The sequence below is a fragment of the Neopsephotus bourkii genome, unplaced genomic scaffold, assembly GCF_033783945.1.
Source record: "Neopsephotus bourkii isolate Nb327-2 ecotype Australia unplaced genomic scaffold, CSIRO-AGI_Nbou_v1 NB_196, whole genome shotgun sequence".
NCBI lineage: Eukaryota > Metazoa > Chordata > Aves > Psittaciformes > Psittacidae > Neopsephotus > Neopsephotus bourkii.
The window spans coordinates 5158306-5180571 of record NW_026900709.1 but is presented as its reverse complement, the minus strand read 5'-3'; the positions used below and the strand labels follow the sequence as shown (position 1 = coordinate 5180571).

Here is a 22266-nt window from a genome sequence, read left to right as displayed (position 1 = left end):
TAAGTCATAATACTGTCGTATCAGACAATAAGAATAGAAAGCACGTATTAACATATTTACATGCTTATAGTTTTTTCTTACTTACATGATCTTTCCATGGGCTTTAATACTGGTGACCACAGCCAGTGAAAGTTCTCCATCCACTGGACAAATGTCATCAGTGTAAACTGCTTCACCAGTGGCATGCTTAATACCAGACTGGTGCATGATGGGACGGCCCACAAGATCTTGTGGAGACTGTCCTGGGTCAACATCCTGCAAGAATAAGAACGTATTATCTGCGAGCCAGAACAGTAATTACAGAAAGCTTTACTCAAACAACTTCTGAGCATATTTTGTGATCATAAAATCCATGTGGAAATCATCTAGAATTCATGACAATATTTGCGGGACACATTATAAAGGGCTAATTCCAGTTTTAGACTTTGTGCTATGTTGGCATCACAGTGCCCTGACAGGTCTGAGAAATATACCGCATTAGATACCATTCACATCTCTAGTAATGGCAGTCTTTTCTGCAGAAATACTGCACCAAATAAATAGGGGGGAAACTGAAAAAAAAACAGTGGTAAAAGGGACAAAATTACTAGTTCATGCAGTGGAACCACAGCAGACAAAGGTGAACTAAAATCCTCTGGATCTTACAGCTAGTCTGTCTGATGGGTCCACACTACTTCTGATAGCATTCTTGTGCAAGCCACACTTATACAGACCTCAGCATCACCACTGCTTCAAACAACCATATTTCACATTGTTTTGCTTGGGAGAAAACGTATCTAAATCCAGCATTATATTCAGTGATCACTCTAACTCCTTCTTGCCTATCTCCTTTAAGAGACAGGTAGATTAATATTCTGGGCAGCACTGACAAGACTAAAAAATGGTTTAATCCATTTGTTTGCCAGTTAAATTCAAAGACAGACTGGAACTGAAAGCATTTCAGACACACTTAATGATAACACAGCTTTGGAGCTCCCTGTTGTTGAGTTGCCGATAGTCTGTTTCAAGTTAATGTGAACTGTTATCAGGGATCCTGAAAATATTCCAACGGTTATGTTTTGTTTGGGCTTTTACTGAATTTCTTAAAGGAAGACAAGACAGTTTTTTGGCTGGATGCTTAAAAGTTTTTGTTGGAAAACTGATAAGAAAAATTTGATTCAAAAAATTTTTCAATTTTGCAACAAAAAAACCCAGTTGAAAATTCTTGATGAAAATTAGATTTTTTTTTTTTTTAATAAGAATCTACTGAGAAAACTTTTTCGCAACCACCTTTCATACTGTGGCTTTTCAAATAAATCTTTAAGGCTGGAACAGTCACAGAGATGCTGCAGTAGGTTATTCTATTTGTACTGAGGCCCAGTGGACAGTTAAACTAAATTCTCCTGAGCTCTTGCATAGCCGGAAGCTGTGCTTGTGTCAGGACAGCCTGATACTGCAGAACACCTTGAGAGCAATGAGTGCGCCTGCACTCTGAAAGAAAGGAAATCTATAAAAATATTAAAGATTTCTCACAGGCTCAAGTGTTCCAGCAGCTTCACATTACAATTAGTAGAGGCTTTGGAGTGAAAAGATAGAAGGGCAAAATACTCATTAAAACAGAGGGTCTGTGGCAGTTGTAGCTACAAACACACCTCACCTCATAGATCTGGACACCCTGGGGAGCACCACTTTGTAGCAATCCCAAAGCACTCATCCTCTCCTGTGAGAGCTCAGCATACCTGAAAGGATACTGAAAGGAAGGTCAAAGCAGCGTTGGCAGCCCCTTATTTCTAAAATGTAAGTTTTCCCCTCATGTATTTTGAAGTAAAGCCTAGCACATTTACTCTTCCCTCTCACACCCCTTAATCTTCAAAAAAGCAGGGTCTTCCTGCAGCATGTATGCTGATGTGGGTATGCAATTTTTGTCCAGTCCTTACCATCTGATATAAACCATGTAACACTTCCAGGTAAAATCTGAAAAGGAAGCTGACAAGCAGAGTTCTTCTATATTCCACTTTTCCACCCTGAGCTGATGGAGGGAGGAAAATTTCCTCCAGCACCAGTCTGCAAGCTTCATTCAGCATCTGATCATTCCACTGTCTGGTAGAAAAACAGACTAACATGAGTACACACTTATTCAAAACTAACAGGCAGTTAAAGCTATTGTAGAGTATGTGGGAAGTTACAAGTGAATCAGCAGAATTTATATCAAGAAATAACCTATTGTTAGGGAGGACAGGTCAAATACATATTGTGAGAGTGTGGTGGGTTCCACCTGGCAGAATTTCCACCAGCAGAATCAAACAGAGCCCATGCATCACACCATGACTCCTGCACTTTGCTTAAATGCATTACAATATCCAATACCTTCCTATGAGCTTCTTGCAGGACTTTTTTGCACTAATCGTGGTTGAGCCAATGCCTCCATACAAAATACTCAGATCTACAACGGTATCTGTGCCTGGATTGAAGAGGACTCTCATTCCAGAATTCACTATGGAAAAAGCATTTTTCTGACTTTCAGCCTGCCTGAAGGCTGAAATAAAGTCATCCTAATGGGGAAAATAAAGAAAAATTCGATCAATGGCAGAAACTGACTGAAAGAAAACAAACCTACTATTCCTTATATTCTGATTTTTAGCATTGTCCAAATAAAGCAACATTTTAAAGAACACTTGCTACAGTTACTGGTTCAGGTAAACTTTTTATTTGTCTTGAAGTATTAAGCTAATCGTAGACAGATATATGAAGAGGGGACATGATCTGAGTGTAAGAAAACATGCCAAATTTTAAATTCTATCAGTGGTTTAATGACTTCAGAGTGCTGGAATAGCAGTCCTGGTAGCACTTCATATATGGCTGATATGTTCTCTGAAATTCCAGCTTAGAAAATTGTGGTTTCTTCTCCAGGACATGGAGGCCCCGCTGTGCTAAGGAACCTTATTTTGTGACTATTTTACACACATGAGATTTTACATTTTATGCTACAGTAATGACATTTACTGAGGGAGGCACTAGTAGAAGTTGGGTTTTCTACTGTCAGAAATGTTTTGTTCTGGGGACAAATTCACCTATTTTAAAAGAAAAAATAATAGCAATTTCTTTCATGATCAGGCACAGATGAGACCTTTGAAGAACTGTAGCCTCAAGAAAGGAACTGACACAACACTTTTAAAGTAGGGGTTAGCAGATAAGATCTGTTACTGTGAGTATGTGATATTCTCATGACAAACGTAAAACCCAGGATTACATGTTTTACAGTGGGTCTTGTCAGAGATGGAAAATCCTTTCAATGGGATTTAGATTGCTTCACTGAAGCAATGTTCACAACAAGCTACCCAAAAGGAAAAGCCAGCAGCTGACAGGAGCAAGAGGGAAAACTGACAGCCAGGGTTCCATCTGCACTTTCTGTTGACAAGTCTTGCAAAAAAAGTGTGCATGTGTCTTTTCATTGTGTCAGCAGTTAATCAAAATTCGATTCAGGACAAAAGTGAGTGGCAGAAGCAGCCTCTTCCCAAAACAGTGTTAATTTCCTCTGGTGAGGCTGCTTAATCTCATATGTTATTCCATGAGATGGCTGACAGATAATCTTCCTGCTCTTCTGAGTTTGCTAGCAGTGCTATTTTCTTCTGTTCATTTTGTTGTCTCCACCTCTGCTGTTCTTTGATGCAACTCTCTCTCTCTGAAAGGTAAGACTCTGAAATACCCTCTGTGATAGCCTTTGTTCTGTGGCACAACTTGTCACTGGACAAAGCAGGTTGGGATTTCTTTCTTCTTTTACTTTGTGGAGGGAACTAGCCCATTCCTCCTTAATTTTCTCTTCCATTCTGTTTGTCTCTCAAATCACCACTAAGGCTCAAAGTTTCTGGGCAGCAGAAGCACTGTTGCTGCTGCCAACACAAGATTATGCTTTTGTAGGCTTTGAGCTCATAGGAATCTCATTTTTCATGGGAAACCTGCCATTGCTGCCATGGACAGAAGCACTCTTCCAGCATGAGGCCACCTAGGTTTAGCCTGTGGGATTGCAGTAGGCAGCTACTCGGGACAGACCCTCTGATGTCAAGGTTGGCAGACTCCTGTGGTCACTCCCTCACTGACTTCAATCACAGCACACTAGCTTGTAGCTTGGTCTTCCTCTACTTGCCCTGTACTGTTCCTCACATCCATTAGAATGGTATCTTAGAACACAGTAACAATGACACCCTTTCTTCTGCCCCTAGCACCCTAAAACCACATACTGCCACCTTTGGTCACATTAATTAGGACCTTATTTTGCCAGGAGTTGCAAGGACAGCTCAGGACTCTTCAGTGTAAATTGCTAATTACTTAGTGAGAAGAGGCCAGAAATGAGTGTTATTGCCGAAAACTGTGTGACAATATGACACATTTCCTCAAAATACTCAGGCAGCCTAAATTTCTGTGTCTGGAAGGGGTACAAGTGCATATTTAAGAGTAGAGAAAAAATAGTAAGAGCCCCAAGGAAGCAGAACAAGTGGAAGAGGTGATGGAGAGATGCTGTAACTTTCTTAACTACTTCCAAAGCAGTAGTAACCTGGTTTTTTCAATGCCTTCTGAAAATAATGAAAGTATTCCTAGTAACTACAGTGGGATCCGAATGAAACCTCTGAAACATAAGGGTCTTACCTTCAGCAAGTATGGGATGAGAACAGAAACAATGACCTCCTTGGCCTTTATATCTGCATTCTCACAGCCAGCAAGAAACTGATCATTTAAAAGAATCTGTCTTTCACCATCTGTTGGAGAAAACTGTAGTCTGTTACTGAATGTCAAGCAGAAAGGAAACATTTCTACATTGCAGATTCAAATTTCATTGAACCTGTGCAAAAGAATATATTAAGGGCAATATGACCTTAGTACAGCCCATTCCATTCAGGATCTAGCCTTTGAGAGGAAAGGCTAATCTTATGGCACGTGTTAAGTGCAATACATTTCCCTATATGAATGTTAAAGATCCACATCAAACACAAAATATGAGAAAATGTGTATCTTACAAGTGCAGTAACATTCAGAAAAACAGTGATTTAAATTCAAATATGGCTATTCTGTTTCTGGTCAAAAGCTTTTATTTCATTAAATCATTACAGCACAATAAGATTTTAAGAAATTATCAAGCACTGTACTGAGATGGAGAATCAGCCCTGTATATCTTCAGTTCAAAGATGGTAGAAACTGTTGGCAAGATTTTCCAAAGTACCCACAGATTCTATGTGACAAGGATAGGACTTGCTTAGTCTTGATTACTGAAGTGTTATTTAAACATGATGCCCATGTATATACATGCATACACATATGCACAAAAGTACCAGTGACTTCAAGAGAAATTTCTAGGTGCATTACCCTAGAGAATGAAACAAAGTTTTTCTTAAAATGAGAGAAAGATAAGCAATAAAAGCAAACAGTAGTGGAGATACAAGATAAGGCTAACCTGTCTGATAAATGGAGCAATTTAGCCAGAGGCAGTGCAGAAAGGAGACTTTTCTACCTGTCAGGCCCGCTCACCTTGTTTTCATGAGATTGCTAGACATTTTCTTTTTGTCTTGTGAAACAGAAAGACTGTTTCCTGCTGGCAGACACTTTTTGCCAGTTAAAATGACAGGCAAATACCAAGATAATGTTGTCTATTCAGCAACATGTACCATTCTAATTCATCAAGGAGATGCACAGTAGTGTTTCATTTGAAAATTGTTACCTATATCTGTATTTCTCTGTTGCAGTGCTCTGCCCATCTGGCAAGGATATTTGGCAGGGTGTCCAAAGCTTACCTTCTGATGCCACGTTGAGAACAGATTTGCCAACTGATAAGATTGGGTTCAAGTCCCATGTTGATCCCCTGCTTACAATGTGTCCTCCTAAAGACTAACAAAAAATTAGGTTATTTTTAGGCTTGTCCTTTTTACATGTAACAGTGATATGTATCGTAATCCCATTTTATTCACTTAACGGCCTGTTGGAAGAACTTGTATTTGTTTTGTTCAATCTTAACTGAATTTCTACCTTTGTACTTTTCAATGTGATTTACTTTACTCTTTCCTTCGAAAGTCCTTTCTCATACCATCTCTGTTGAGAGAGACCAGATTTACTTTTCTGCCAACTGCCCCCCCAAAAAGATGGCCGTTCCCTTAGTTGGAGGAAGAAATGCAAGGTATTGATAGAAGGAAATTTTAAAGGAAAATCAGGGACAAGATCAGAGATGCTTAATATATGATGGGAAAACAGCTATGTGTTGATAGCCAAGCTAAAGTATGATTGGTGTACAGAACCCCACTTTTCTTTGCTCACCTCTTCCAGTTCTCTGCTCAACCAATGAGCAGGAATAGCAGGAGTTTCTTTGGTTACAGTTCTCTGGATATTTGAACCTGATATACTAAAGTAGGACTCCCAGTTATTTTATACAACTTTTGTGATGTTTTTAACTATTTAGCCTTGTGAGGCATGATCCCACCCTCACACAGATTTTCTCCAGGTATATGTAAGTGGCATTCACACATATATGTCTGTAGTGTTGGTTTATTTACTGTGAGTGCTGAATACATACTGCCATGCTCCTGATCTGTTCTCCAGCAAGAGTTCTCAGGTGTTGCAAGAGAGCTTGGTAGATTTTTGTTTTCTCCTGGGGAAGTTTTGTGACTGCCTCCATCAGGATGTCTCTGAGCTGGGCCAAGCAGCAGGCAGCTCCTATTACTAGCCCTGAAATGAAATGAACTTAAACAGTGAAATCACAGGGCCACAACATGAATGCAATATATAGCTGATAAGGCCTTTAAAGATCCTCTTTTTGTGCATGGATTTTGTCATCAGGATGAAAAAGAAAAACAACACCAAAATGTGTTTTATATTACATGCAGTAAGAAATGCAAATATTACTTGCTTATTCAGTGATGGCTCCTAGTATAAACACATACCTGAAGAATATACATTGCATATTTGCACAGACCAATGCACATGCCTTTTCTGTGTTGTGTATCCCCAAAGAAACGAACAGCAGTTTACTCACTAAGATGAAGGATGACTGACTTGTTTGAATCTTCCAAGACTAAGCTGCAAACTCTTGATCACACTTCCAGTAGTATCAGAGAAGTCACTACTATGGACTTCAGTAAACACTGAAGTAAGCCTGCAGTGAAATCTTCAACTGTTGCATAGTGGTGTTTTTTTCTGAACAAAAGGGCCATGTTCTAGAGTAGTCTTTTATTGATGGATCTACTTAAATGCAGAGTTGCATTGATATTAGCATAATATTTGAAAAATATTTGTAATTCAGCAACTGCTGTGAATCATGGAGCCAGAAGAACATAAGGAGAGAAATCGTATCAAAACATCAGCTTGATTTCCCATGGGGAACATGCTGCATTCATTCTTTTGCTACAGCTGTAGCACCTCCACTCATGGAGTTGATGCATCTACCAGATCGGATTCTCGACCAATGGACATTAGTACAGCCCATGTGAAGTCAGTGCATCTGTGATAATTTCTATTAGCTGAGAACCCAGATCAGTTACTCCAAAGAAAATGTTGTGATTTTTTTTTAATTGGAAATTTATGCCTGAATATTTTGTGTTGAAAAACTAGCTCTAGCCTAATCTATGTTCTAAGGACTTTGTGAGATCAATGGTTGCGATAAAAAGTTGACTGGTGAAAACATAAAACAGAGAAAGCTGACTTAGGGCCTTCCTCTATGCTTGCTGTCTACAGAAATTTGAGATTTGAACAAATACATTCTTGCAGAGCAGTTTCATAAATTGTTTGTCACCATCCATCATGTCCAGATCACAGGTAAACTGACATACTGGTTAAAAGGCTTAGTGAAAAAAAATCAAAACATTCAACATGAATGGAAGTCAATAGTTCTAACTGCTTCTGGTGTCAAAATACAAAATCCAAGTTCAGTCATCACTGCTTGTACCATCAGTAGAGGTAACTTGAAGACTTACCATTATTTGTGCTACTCACAACATGCATCTCTGGAATCCTAACAGGATGAAGACTGATTGGATGATAGGTACCATGGTGATTTTTTTTGAGTCCTAAAAGGCAAAGTATGATAGTATGATCAGAGATCTGTTTAAGAATTAACCATATTCCTTGACACTGAGACTGAAAACTTCAAAATCACTGTAACCAAGTAGTTTCAGAGTCTACTGTTGTGCAGTATCTTGAATATCACATTTTACTGCTTTTACAAGGCCCACTTCATTTGCTTCTTTCAGGCCAAAGGCTGATCTGAAGTCCTATGTCTAGCATTCTCTTTCCTGACTCTTGTTCCTTTCTCCTCTGAACTGGTTTCTGGTCCTTTCCTATACTGCATTCATATTTCACCTCTGGCCGCAGAGATTTACACAGTTTCACAGCTGCTCCACCATGTTTCTAGCTACTCACTCCACCTTTCCGTAAGAGCTACATAATTTTTGTGCTTCTTTTCTTCTCTTCTTGTGCAATCTTTTAAAAACAACTATTCCCAAACTAATTTGTACATCTAGTAACTAGATTATCTCATGACCTCTCTTCTTGTAAACCTCAGCCTTTCTGTGGCAGTCCTCTTTACTGTGCAGTGGCTGCTTTTGGATGTTGATCTGATGACAATAGAGAGCTTTTCGTTCATGTGAAAGAGCCTGAAGTTTTTAGACATGTTTGCCATTTTGATACTTTGCCAAGTACCGCACCATGGGAGTGTATTACTAAACAAATGCCACACCCTTTTTAGGATCCCCAGAGGATGAAATGCAAGATTATGTGCCTACTGCATAATATAATCCCTGGGTCAAAAGATCTTTTACCTTTCCATACCCACACTGGTGTTCCCCACAACCAGGGGTGCCTTTGGATACTTGGCTTTCAGCTCCAGAAGTTCCTTCAGGCTAGGGGGAGAAATCCATGTTGTTCTCTTGCCATGGAAAACCAAAGTTCTTTTTTGCTGCTCTTGAGCCATTATCTGTGATGGAAATGACAAAGATTTGGAAATTTTGACTAATAAAAATATAAACCACCACATTGCTAAGTAGGACACTGTGTCATGATAGACAGTGAGACATTCACAAGGCTTTTCATCTGAGGTTCCTATAGTGCTGTACAACTCTGAGCTTTTATCATAACTGTATTATTGATCAAGAAAATGAGATAAGAATGAACTAAATGACTTGGTAAGAGACAGACTAAATGAGTGGTAGGAGACAATTAGTCTTACATTTTCCTTTCTCCTGCTCTGATGATCCTGAAAGACTCCCTTTGTATATGATATAAACAATAAACCAGCATGACTGAACTTTGTGGGAAATGAGGATGCCAAAATCTCACTGCATATGTGATAGAATGTAAGAAGTCCATTCTCTTAGTCAGGGAGATCACTGCATCCCCATTTGCTGAGTGTCTTGTATCCACTTTACTAAACCAAACTCATTTCTACAGTATGTAAAATGTCTTTTTAAAATTAAACTACCTACTTCCAATTTGTCTGCAAGGTCTAATCTTTTGAGAATTACTATGTCATTGGGATAGTTGATTGGTATTTACATTTTTGTTTAATTGAAGTGCTTTTCAGGCATCTCCTCTCTTACAAAAGTAAACATATGCTTATTTTTCCCTGAGAATACCATATATGTTCTTTTCATGTTTGACAAGTACCATGTGGAATCATGATTTCAAAAAATGCAAAAGCCATCACTGAGAAACACCTGTCTTTGCAGACAATGCAATGAACAGACCAGTGAACAAGCCAGAGAACTGCTGCAACTATGGACGGGCATTTTAGGTTAAGGACATGCCTGAAACATGAAAAAGGTGATACGTGTCTGTGGAACCAGTCATAATGTTAGTGGTGTGGGCATCCTTCCTGTCAGAGAAGAATTTGTTACTAAGTATTACTGCCTAGATATCTTCACAGCTGCATTTCACATGCTTTATTTTAGTACTCCAAATGCTTAAAGCATAATCACCAAGCAGGTTTAATTTCTCAACATGGGGCCTGATGCCAAACCTGTTTAAATCTACTGATAGCTTTAAACAGATTCCAATGGGATTTGAACAAGCTCAGCATAATTAATCAAGGTCATGTTAAAAACATTGTGTAGCCTGGAAAAGTTCACTCCTGGAAGCTCAGTCTGAACACATAGAACAGATAACAGTGCCTTCTTTCTGGCTGACCAGCAGAAGTTTAGCCAAGATCTTCAATGCAAGTATAAAAGTTGCAAAACAGCCATGTAATAGCTGCATTCGTAAAGCATGAGTCTCTCAAAGGCAGGTCAAGTATTAGAAAGACAAACCTGCCTTCCACTTCACAATTCCATAAAGGAGTTTATGCCTGACTATGCATGTTCTGGTCTTGAAGAGCAAACATTAAAGAAGGAACCTGTAAGTTACGACCAATGTTTATAAAGCAGCAAATAGCATTCTGTAACACAGTAATACAAAGAACCATGCCATGCTTTCCCTGAATTCAAATGAACTTTTGTGCCTCTGAGGTAGGTGGTTGTGTAACAGCAGCAAGAAGTGCCCACAAGTATTTGCAAGAGGAGTGCAAACAAGGAATTTCGTAAGAAGCTGTTGAAACATGAGTGGATTAAAAAAACCAGCCTGGACCTGCCTGCTTGGGGTCTACTTAGTCTGGTCTGGGTAAATCCTGCACTACTATTTTCACATCTCTTTTCTCATGCCTTTCTCTGCAGATCCTGGGCACTTTCCACCTCCTCCTTTCAAATTTCCATCTGTCCTTCTGTGACTCTCCAATGACTACTTCAGTAAACCCTCTTTGTCCTTTGTCCTCCTTCAGCATTTCCCACATGTAAGTCCAATTTCAGGTTGCCAGGGTCTATGTACCAGGTGGAAGGAAACAATGGATCCTGTGGTCACTTGAATCCAACAGAGAATTAGAAGACAGAAAAGATGGAGAAGCTCATTTGGGAGCTTTCAAGGAAAATAATATATTCCACAAAGAAGGCCAACCAGTTCAAAATAAAATGGTTCTAATTAAGGAGTTCTTTTGGGAGAAGTCTGGAAATACAGTTCTGGTTCTGGAGAGATAATTTCTTTTTTGAAAACATCAGCTATTTGTAGTAATGACAACATATAGATTATCCACGTTAAAATGTCTCATTATGTTTCACTAAAACTGGTCTTTTCCATTTATCTGAGGATAGATCTTTCAATTTACCAAAAACATCAAATTTTCAACATCTGCAGAAACTCAGTCATGCCTGCACAGTAACAAATGTCAGTAAGGCCTACCATTAGTTCAGGAGGAAATATAAATTCCTGTGTTGGATCCATGGATGGGAATTCTTCTGGATTGTAAAGACCTGAATGAATCTGCAAAGAAATTTGGGGAAGAGGAGGGAGGGGGGGAAAATGCATATATTCAGAGTAAGTGGCAAGTCTGTGTCAACAGATGAGATTCTTTCCATAGGTGACATTGAGTTTTGACACATGTTGAGTTGCATTCAAAAATTCAATACGCCCATATTGATTTTTAATGTTTAGTTCTACCTATTCACAAACTGCTCTAAAGACAGAAGACTATCATACTAATAACTCCCAAGCCTTTGCTTGAAGTAGATCAAGCCTCAAGAAAGATCTTGCAGTATTTCCTGAAACTGGTCATAGCAAACGTACAGCAGCCACATTGGGTGAAATATCTCCTGTAGGAAAATGCAGTGCTGGATGGTATAATCATGTTCTCTTCATAAACTGGGTCTGTTAAGGAGCTTTCTGACAGAGAGAGTTTGGCATGACAACAAATAATGTAGCAGGTCCATCAGGTCAGAAAGAATGGGACTTAAAGAGAGCCTCTTTACCCTTTCATAAGCACTGCAAGAGCTGAATGCTAACAGTACACTATAAAAATTACTTTTTTTGTACTTGTTTACAGATGTCTTTTTTCTGCATAGCCTTTTGTGAAGCTATGCATCTTCTGGGCTCTCAGGAGCTTACCTGAAGGGAGAATCTGGATGTGCCATGCTTACCAGCACTGTTCAGCTTTTTCTGCCTCACTGATTTATTTTCAGACAGCAACAGGTCTCAAGTATATTGACTAGGAAAAGAGATTGACATATCCTAGTCTGAAGTCTCTCATCCCTTCTCCAGACAGTCACTGTCTCTGGGCACAGAGGTCATGGCTATGGTAACTATAAAATCTGGCCCTGGGTGGCCCAGTCTACTGACTTACTGTTGATGAAATGGCTAAAGTTTCTGGGTCTCTCTTGTTCTTCACAACAGTCTGGCACCAGCTATTTAACTTGGATGAAAGCCACCTCAAGGAATGCAAACCAGTGAAAGCCAAATAAGAGAACACCAAATATAAGTGTTGTTTCATAACTGGCTGCATTGCCGGATTCATGTTTCAAACAACCTTGGCAGCAGCTGGCCAACAATTCTCAGTTCTTAAAGGGGCAGAGACAATGCACACATGCACAAACATGTACACACACCCAGTTACACTCCTTGGGGCTCTAAGGTTTTTCACTGTCCAAAGAATTGTTCTCCAATCATCACAGACATTTTACTTTACAGGATTTTTAAAAGATTCTCAATCAGAGCAAATTTATCCAAGTTCAAGTCATCATGAAGCAAGACGAAGTCGTGTTTTAGGGCACTATGGCCTCCTCTTGCCTGTGGATGAAGACAAGTTCTAAGACAAAGACAGGGAATGGAGGATGTTTCTGAAGGCCTTATGTGTACCCTTATATATGTAATTGCAGAACCTTTGCCAGAAGAAACACAAATGAGGTGACTTGTAATTTTTCAATGTGCATATGCAGAGTATATTATGAAACAATACCAATATATATTAATTACTGTAATGCAGAAGAATGAGACACTTCTTCCCTGAAGATCTTGGAAACACTAACACACAGTAATGCTTATGAAAGGCTTTGCAAGTACTGACATTGCACAGGAGTAGCTTTTCCTATTTTTCATCTTCAGAAATTCAGAGTTGGTGTCTCAAGCACACACAGATAAGTCATGCTGACGGCTGCAGAAGTACTGTTTGTTAAGGGAGTTGAACTTCACATCAAGACTAGCTTTTTTAGGAAAGGTGCCTCTGATCAACAATTTTCTTTCTCACAAAACAAAGTAGACTTAAATGCATAATATTGAGATCCACACTCTCACTGGAAAATGTCACTGCCTGTCACTGAAATATGGAGTATGGATGAGAGACTTCAGACAAAATGTCACTTTTCCCAGTGGAAAATAGGTCAAATCTGTCTACATTCTGACTACACGGCAATGCAGATATGCTACCTTTCTGCAGCACCAAGAGCAGCGAGCATGGAGTTCAGCTTGGATTAAATGCCCAAGGGAAAAGTAGCTGCTGCCATACTTCAAGATGGTCCCTTTCTACAAATCTTATAAAAGCAAACTGGATATAATGAAAAAAATAATAAATCTAATGTAACTTACTTGACCTTCTGTAGAAGACGTACACACACATTCTTCCTTATCCAAGCAACACTGTCCAGTACCTCTAAGCTGGCAACATGTTGGCTCCTAAAGAAATCATATCCTACTCTATAAAAACAATGAGGCAGCTTTGTGATGTATTTGTAAAAGTTTTGATTCTTCCTGTTCCAAAGCAGATTTGTTCAGTCACTTGAAGTTGCTCCATAAGACCTCTTAAGCCATAGGGCCTCATGGAATTAGTTTCCTTTGGGTACCCAAGTATCCATAAAGTAATGGATTATTTCAGTGGTGCCTGAATTAAGTAATTGGAACTGATGTGAAGGATCCATAAGTGCATTGCAAGGGTACATGTAAACCTAAAGCCAGTGGCAGCTCTAAGTGCTCAACACATTTAAAAACTAAAAGTGGTAGATTTTCCAAAGGCTCAACCAAAAATAATTTCAGAATTAAGCCAGATTCCAGGTAGGTATTTGAAGGAGGAAGAGCCTTTTCAGATACCACCAACTGTCCCAAAATAAGAAACACATTTGAAAATATTGACCTACCCCAACAAAAGATGCGCAGCTGTCTATAATTGGCTGGTATCCTGTACAACGACACAAATTACCTGAAACGAACCATATGATAATCAACCATAAGAAACCAGAACAATGTTTGGGAGAACTGGCCTAATTGAGAGTGGTCTGGCACCAAACCTGTAGATATGAAATGATGAAATCTATGTCCCTGCTCTCAAATGGGCAAAATTACATCTGTAAAAATAAGAAATATTACTTCAATAGTGATTATTATGTATGATTAAAATTTATTGTTTTAAAGCCTATTTTTAATAATACTATTTCTATGAATGTATGTAAAAATTATGAAAAGTATACAAAAGTAAGTACTATGATTAGTACTACCACTACAGTCTTTGGATTTTATCATCCAACAAAAATCTATTGCCATCCATCACTATTATAGTTTTCATATACAATTAATAGCAGTAGTAAATTCTTTACTGGAATTTCTAGCATTTCCCTCATGAAGTCAAAATCTTGTGGTGGGGAAGGTCAATTATTTTGGGAGCTATAGAATTGTTAGCAAACTTGTGACTAGAAAGTGAGTTGAAGTCACTTAACCTATTGTACTAAATCTTGCTTGAAGAGCAGTCAATATTTCAGTGGGCTATAACATCATGTAATCTATTTCCCCTGTAACTGCTGAAACCTGTATTAAGGACCTCATCTTACTGGTAGGTGAGTATTTACATTGCAGACAAAAGAGAACCTATTTTTTTCCCTGTATTCATTGTAACACTGTACTCATTTGCTCTATATTGAGGCTGCTGGTGTAGCAGAGCTGTTCTAAATGCAGAAATTTTCAGAAATGCTTAGCTAGTGCTAAATGCCACTGTGTATCCCACTTGAACTCTTCAGTGTGAACCACCTTTTTACGATTTTGAGATGTCTTTAAACAAACAGGGATATGACAAAATACCTCTTTGGAACATCATCTACAGCTCTTTTGAGTTAAATCATACTTACGACCTTGGCAATCAAACATTTATCCCTTCATTACACTTTTTACAATTTATTGTCAGAAACCTACCATCCAGAGCAGAAATTATCTGCTCCATGGAAGGTTTGGCATGATTTCTCAGTAAAGCATATATGGACATCACCATTCCAGGGGTGCAGAAGCCACACTGGAAACCATGGCACTTGGCAAGCCTTTCCTAGAACAAAGAGAAAGAAAAAAGAGAACAAAGGTTCTGAATCCAGGATATAGCTTCACTGGCTTTCTGAATAGTCATCTTCAGTATGTCTTGTCTCTAAACTGAAAGAGACATAAATGTGATGGATAGACCACCCAGTGGATATAGAATTGGCTGAATAGCTGCATGCAGAGAGTTGCAGTCAACAGATAAATGTTCAACTGGAGACCAGCAACAAGTGGTGTCCCTCAGGGATCGGTGTTGGGACCAATCCTGTTCAACATCTTTGTTGGCAACATGGACAGTGGGATTGAGAGTGCCTTTAGCAAGTCTGCTGACAACACTAAGCTGTGTGGTTTGGCTGATAGCTGGAGGTAAGGGATGCCACCCAGAGGGACCTTGACACGCTTGAGAGGTAGCAAATTCCAACCTCATGAAGTTCAACAATGCAAAGTGCAAGGTCCTACCATCTGGGTTGGAGCAATCCCAGACACAGCTACAGGTTGGGCAGAGAAGAGATTCAGAACAACCCTGTGGAGAAGGACTTGGGGGTGTTGGTCAATGAGAAACTTAACATGAGCCAGCTTCAGTGTGCACTCACAGCCCAGAAAGCCAACCATACACTGGGCTGCATCAAAAGGAGCATGACCACCAGGTTGAAGGAGGTGATCCTGCCCCTCTACTCTGCTCTCATGAGACCTCACCTGAAGTATTGTGTGCAGTTCTGGTGTGCTCAACATAAGGACCTGGAACTGTTGGAGCAAGTCCAGAAGAGGACCACATGGATGATCAGAGGGCTGGAATACCTCCTGTAGGAACTGACAGGCTGAGAAAATTGGGGCTGTTCAGCCCAGAGAACAGAAGGCTGAAGGTTGCGTGAAGACCTCACAGCAGCCATCCAATATCTGAAGGGGGCCTACAAGGATGCCAGAGGGGGAATCTTCCTCAGTGATTTTAGCGATAGGGCAAGGGGGAATAGGTATAAACTTAAACAGGGGAAGCTGAGGTTAGATAAAAGGAAGAAGTTCTTTACTGTGAGGGTGGCGAGGCACTGGAACAAGTTCCCCAAAGATGTGGCAAATGCTACATTCCTGTCAGTGTTCAAGGTCAGGTTGGACAGAGCCTTGGGCAACATGCTCTAGTGTGAGGAGTCCCTGCCCATGGCAGGGGGGTTGGAACTACATTATCTTAAGGTCCTTTCCAACTCATTCTATGATTCTACATCACCTACCAGCTGTAGGCCAGTAACAGCATTTTGACTACCCCAGTATGACCATTCATAAGGAATATGCTCAGAGCAATCACCTAGTTGAAGGATAATTCTTGCTCTGATTTAGACCCTCATGACCTTAATTCCTTGATTATGAGAGCAGAATAAAGCCCAAGACTTTCAATTTATACACCAATTATACTTTAAATATTTCTAACAACAAATGACAGAACACAGATCATCTCCTCAAACAGAGCCTCAGCACAGAACAGTCAAGACCTTTGGAAAAGAATAGAGGAAATTTAGAAAATATTCTTTAATCTATGTGGTCAAACTGTGCTTTTCAGGAACAAGCCAGAGTGGAGGAAGTAAACAGCTGGTCTAATCCAAGGGAAATCTGGCACACAGAAAATGCGTCTAATACCTGTCAGTCTGGTTGCCACCTGGGGTCACCCATCCCTTCCTACAACATATGCAGATGTGGTCCTCAGTGAGATGGCCAGATGCCATGCTGGTGAGTGAATGAAACTCACTGATGCTCTTTGTTCTTCCCCATCCCCTTCTGAAAGTTGGCATCCTACATGTTTGGCTAGCCCTGTGTTGTGGAGATTCTGATGTGCTGCCTGCATGGGTAGTACATTAGGAGCTCCTTTCATGCTCCATACAGGGCCAATCACAAACCAACAATTGCTGTATTAATTCCTAAAAACACCTCCTTATCTAAAAGGATTAGACAAAATTCAGAGTTTCTAGAATCTCTTCAGAAACTCTGTACTGCACAGACTCAGCACCTTCTCACAGATCCCAACTTCATTACAGACATAGGACAGGAAAATCTCATTATCTTGCAGCTCTATATAGTCCAGCTAACACTCACCTGAATTGGATGAATCCTGGCCTTTATGCTTCCAACCCCTTCCACAGTAGTGACAGCAGCACCATGCAGAGTGCATATGGGGAGAAGGCAGGAGTTGGCAGGATGATGTCTTTGAGATGTGAAGGACAACTATTGTGTTAAATAGCTTTGTCATATGGGTCCATGGAGGAGGAAGGAAAGGATATATAGTCCAGCTAATCCACAAATACTCAGATTGAGCATAAAGGCATGGGGAGAAGGATATGCAAACACACAAAATCCCCCACTTGGACTGTGAGAGTACGCATCTTACTCCTACCTCTGGGTTTAGGCATTAAGTGATAAGCTTTCTAATTAAAGAAGTGGAAGGTTAAGTAAAAAAAAATAAAAATAGTACTACATATGTTGTTGTAACCCAAAGTCTAGAGCCAGATGTGATGAAGTCAGGCATAGCATTTCTAACGGAACAAAGTTTTAAGAGATAGGGAGAGAAAGTAGAACTCCTGACTCCACTATGGGCAAAACTGTACAATTACAATGTAATGTGTCTACTGCTGACATCCACAGAAATTTTATCAATGATTACATGGAGCATTTAGTGAAGACTTATTAACAATGAGATATCCTCAAATAAGCACAAAAGAGACAGGTGAGGCAGATGAAAAAAGGGCTGCTGAAATCTCAAATCATACAGAAGAATTCTAAAACATTTCAACAGAAAGTTGGAGGGGTGGTATTGAGGTTTTGTTTTGTTTCAAAGACTGGAGAAAGAGAATCCATCCAACTGAAAAGAAACCAAGTACTTCCCATTGAATGACAGTTTTCTTGAAACACTGCATTACTATTTTCATGTATCGGCGTGAGGATACTGTATCTGCTTGGCAACTGGATCATATGTGGATATCATCACAGTGCAGGCACCACATCCTCCTATTCCACAGCCATATTTTGTACCTGAGAGACGGACTGCAAAGGAGACTGTTAAAGAAAAAAAATCTACAAGATTCAGAAGTTATTTTTTTCTTATAGTCTTCTGAGTCTCCCTTGTTTTATGTGCATGTGCAGAATTTGAGGGATCTTTGGTCAGATAGCTCCAAAAGAGAAAACATGTAAAAATAGATGAAAATAGAGTACATAAAGAGATGAGAAGGGTAAGGACAGATACAGAAATGGGTATGAGGCAGACCTCCAATACAGACTTTCTCAATCTCTACAGTGAACACCTGGTAAATTCCCAAAAGACTGAAATCAGGACCCTGTAAATGGGATACAGCAATAACCCTTACTAGTCTTGCTCATCATACTTTCTTAATCCTTAAACATAATTAGCTCTATCTTCCACTTGCAGAACAGTACCAGTAGATCTCAGTATGTTACCTGTGCTGTTTCCTGAACATCCAAGGGGTATAGTAATTTAAAATGGAGCACAATACCCAAGTGCACACACATGAATTCTGTATAGGACTTTCCATTATGTGCCTCTATAAAGGCTCCACACTCAAATCACAATCTCCTCCTTCCAATGTCATAGTGCCCTGCAGTCCAGTGGAATTTACTATTTCCTTTCATTTTAGCTCCTTTTCAGAATGATACATAGTCCTATTACTCTTTCTGAGTGTGTGCATCTGCATCCATTTTGATTAGCTACTACATGGTTTTCCATCTGATTTCACCATGTTCCTAGATTTTTTTAAACCCAGCGCAATTTTATCCACTGGTGCATTCCCATTGGTAATCAGTACAGAACTAATCTTATCACACTGCTTGACTGTTACAGAGATGCCAATTCCACTGAATGCTTGGACAATGTACAGTGCAAGCTAATAAAAAAGCTGCAGCTAATAAATAATTTTCCACTACTGCCTTTCTCCAGTTAATCCTTAGATTGATGTTGGTTTTCTTCCAGCATAGAAAGCTCTCAACAGCAAAGCTAAACACACTTCCTTAACAACATAACCTGCATGGCAGCTTCTTAGCGGAGATAACTGCCAATGAAGTCAATAGAACCCTGACAGCAGGTAGCATCCTAAAGAGTCTCAAATGATAGAAAATAAAGATAATAAAATAAGCTTTTACAAACTCCTTTGAAGGACTGAGGCTTAAATAATTTACTATGGAAGTGGTTCTGTATTGATTTCTTTAGTTACTCTTTTCATCACAAGTGCACTGAAAGATTTTTCATGCTTTGGGAAGCTTTAAAGAAGATTTGGCCAGTATTTAGAAGAATTATACCCAAACTTTAGAATATTATATCCATGTAACTAGCACACACAATGGACATACAGCACTGGATTGCTCTGCTGAGAATAAATACAAGGTGAGTTGTGTTATTTCTACTTATTGTTCTGTTTACACTGGTTCCCAAAGGAAAGTGAAATATCTTAATCCCCAGTTGCAGTAATTTATATAATTACAGAATTCAAAGGCAAAATTCAAAGAAAGGATATGTTTCTTTCTCAGATAATACAGCAGCAATTCTTCAGGGTCTGCCTGCCTCTCCGTTACCTACATTATGAAATAAAAGAAGGGGTTATGGGTTACAGAGGGATCTAATATAACAATCTCACAAGGATTAACTATGATGATGAACTACGATTGTGGCATAATGTGGTGTGTTTGTTCAGTAACAGGATCCTATCACTTGATCACAATCTCCAGATAAATAATAGAAGTAATAGGGAAGAGAGGCTGAGTAAGCACTACATAGTCAAGAGTAGAAAGGAAAATATATTTGGACTAGATCCTTTGTTGATTCTTATCAGCATGAATCACAAATCCCTTCATTTTGAAGCTATAGACTTGTGCATGTGAGAATTCTGTGTATTTTTGCCTCCTTGAAGTTAATATTAACCCCTTCATTTTCAGAGACCCATCAGCATAGAAGTAGAGAAAAATCATAGTATAAGAAGAGCAGTGAGAATACATAACTGTATTTTCAAGGTAACGAAGTTTAGTATGTATGAGTGGGGCTTACACAGGCTTTGATTTAGCCTTATCTCAAGAATGTTGCTATATCATCAACATGTTTCAACTTCTTGGAGGTAACATAATACAAGCAACTTTGAAAACATTTTTTAGGACCCATAGCTGCACAATGAAAAGAGGCTGAACCTCAGGGCTTCTCTCAATAGTTCTGCTATGCCAGCAGCATGATCCAGTTTACCAGGTGTGAGACAACATGAATTAGCTCAGGGATTTACTGGGAACTGCAGAATGAAATAAGGTTTCAGTGTATGCCTCTAAGCACAGCTGACGTATAATGACAGATAAAACATAACAGAAAAATACTGAATTACTTTTTCTTGATTCACCTGTTAGGAAAAAAAAAAAAAAAGCCAGTACCCTCTTTCTAGAGTATAAAAAAGTTGACAGCACAACTGAAAAATATCACTAGAAAAATACATAGAAAGGTTTGGTTGTTTTTAACAAAGGAAATTCCTTCATTTCAGCTTATAATATATTACAGGTGATACGTCTGTTAGTAGGAACTCTTATTCACTTGACCTGCAAAGTAAGAAAAGGTTACAAAATGTCTTAGAAAATGAAATGTGAGCTTTCGACATAACAAATAGAAGAAAAAGAACTACTTATTTTCTTTTGGTGAGTTATTAAAACTGTATTAGTAAGCAGCATATTCTTTTACTAGAGATATATTTAGTCCAACTACATCAGCTTTAGGAGTATATTAATATAAGGGTTTAGTCAACACTCTGTGATATAATGGGTAATACAAAGCCACTCAGACTATGTAAAACCTGCGGTAGAAAGCAGGATAAGCAGGATGCTATATGGAAGATCAAAGACAGACAACAGATGATTATTTATGAATAAACTGTTGCTCCAGAATAACATATTTCCTGAATGGGAACAGCAATGTACTGCTGTCAAAAAAGAAAAAAAAAAAGCCATTAAAGACTTACCTTCCTGCCATTCACAAAAAAGACAAGCTCATCTGATGGCTGAGGGCAAGCCATCGCTGTTGCAGTAAAGCCTGAAAAACAAAGCTTTACCTATCAAGAGAAATGAATGAAATGCTATATGCTCCCAAAGGTTAACGGAGTTTGCTTTGTCTCACAGAATTTGTTTTCAGACTAAGCATCAAATTAAGTAGATGGGGAGGAGTCAGTGTGACATGTGCTGTTTCTCAGCAATTAATGCATGTTCACTCCAAACTTTCTACTCCTACTCCACACCCAACTCTTCTCGGGTGATCTGAAATAATTTGAACCCCTCTAATTCTAACCCTGTAACCTAAGAGATAAAGCACTTAACCGTGAGGAGGGACTTCTGGGCTTGAGCTACAACTGCCACGTCTGGGTTTTTTGTATTATCCAGTAACTGATGAATTTAGAATACATAGGAACGTGTGAAGCTAGAACCCAGAACATGCAACGTTACCCATTTCTGTGGCGTGTCAGATGCTAAGATGTGGAGCATGCTTCTCATTTGAGCTTGTTACTCATGTGAACTGATTACAGAGTTTTTCTGCAGTGAACAAATTTTAATGAAATCGATTACTACTACACACATTTAAAATTTCGTTGTGTTTGTCTCTGTGCTATGCCAGCTCTATACCCAGACTGCTGTGGTACCATTATATGACCATACTCTAGATACACTGATTTGAGATTCTAGATTCTCCATTTTTCTGGAGGCAAGTCCAGGAAACAAGGTCATTAATCCTTAAATGCTTTAATACAGCTGGCCTTTACATTTTTCATTTTTTTTTTGGAAGGGGACTTACATCTCTGTCTTTCAAAAGCCTCCATTTGTATATGTACATGGCTTATTTACCCTTCGTACATTTCACAGCAAAGGTCTCTGTATTTCATTTAGTCAGTGCAGGCTTGTAGGACAAAGTAGTCAGTCCCAAATCCTTTACCATTCCCCATGAGAAGAAAATGATTCTCAGCAGAGATACGCTGCTTCTTTTGTGGTTTAGCCCCTAATGTATGACTGAGACCTATCTGATGCAAGCACTGAAGCAATGTCAGTCTCTAGGTCCTGCTGACTGCAGCACTGCTGTAGTATTCCACACGTATTGTAGGTACAACAATGCAGGTTCAAATGCCTGAGAAAGAATGAGACCTAGCATGAGATTTTGGCAGACCA

At 39.2% G+C, this 22266-nt stretch overlaps 1 protein-coding gene across 1 annotated transcript in view; it reads right to left on the bottom strand.

Annotated features, from left to right (window-relative positions):
- The window catches only part of LOC133225144 (aldehyde oxidase 2-like), a 45729-nt gene extending 24137 nt beyond the window's left edge, over window positions 1-21592 (bottom strand). The window contains 17 exon segments of the mRNA XM_061377267.1: window positions 86-255; window positions 1637-1729; window positions 1917-2079; window positions 2347-2531; window positions 4624-4733; window positions 5763-5856; window positions 6536-6687; window positions 7932-8024; window positions 8785-8929; window positions 11218-11298; window positions 13393-13479; window positions 13938-13999; window positions 14983-15109; window positions 17176-17284; window positions 18024-18120; window positions 19602-19659; window positions 21075-21592. Of these exon segments, the coding sequence (XP_061233251.1) occupies window positions 86-255; window positions 1637-1729; window positions 1917-2079; window positions 2347-2531; window positions 4624-4733; window positions 5763-5856; window positions 6536-6687; window positions 7932-8024; window positions 8785-8929; window positions 11218-11298; window positions 13393-13479; window positions 13938-13999; window positions 14983-15109; window positions 17176-17284; window positions 18024-18120; window positions 19602-19659; window positions 21075-21128 (1880 nt within the window). The 5' untranslated portion in view covers window positions 21129-21592.
- Between the last annotated feature and the right edge of the window lie 674 nt (window positions 21593-22266).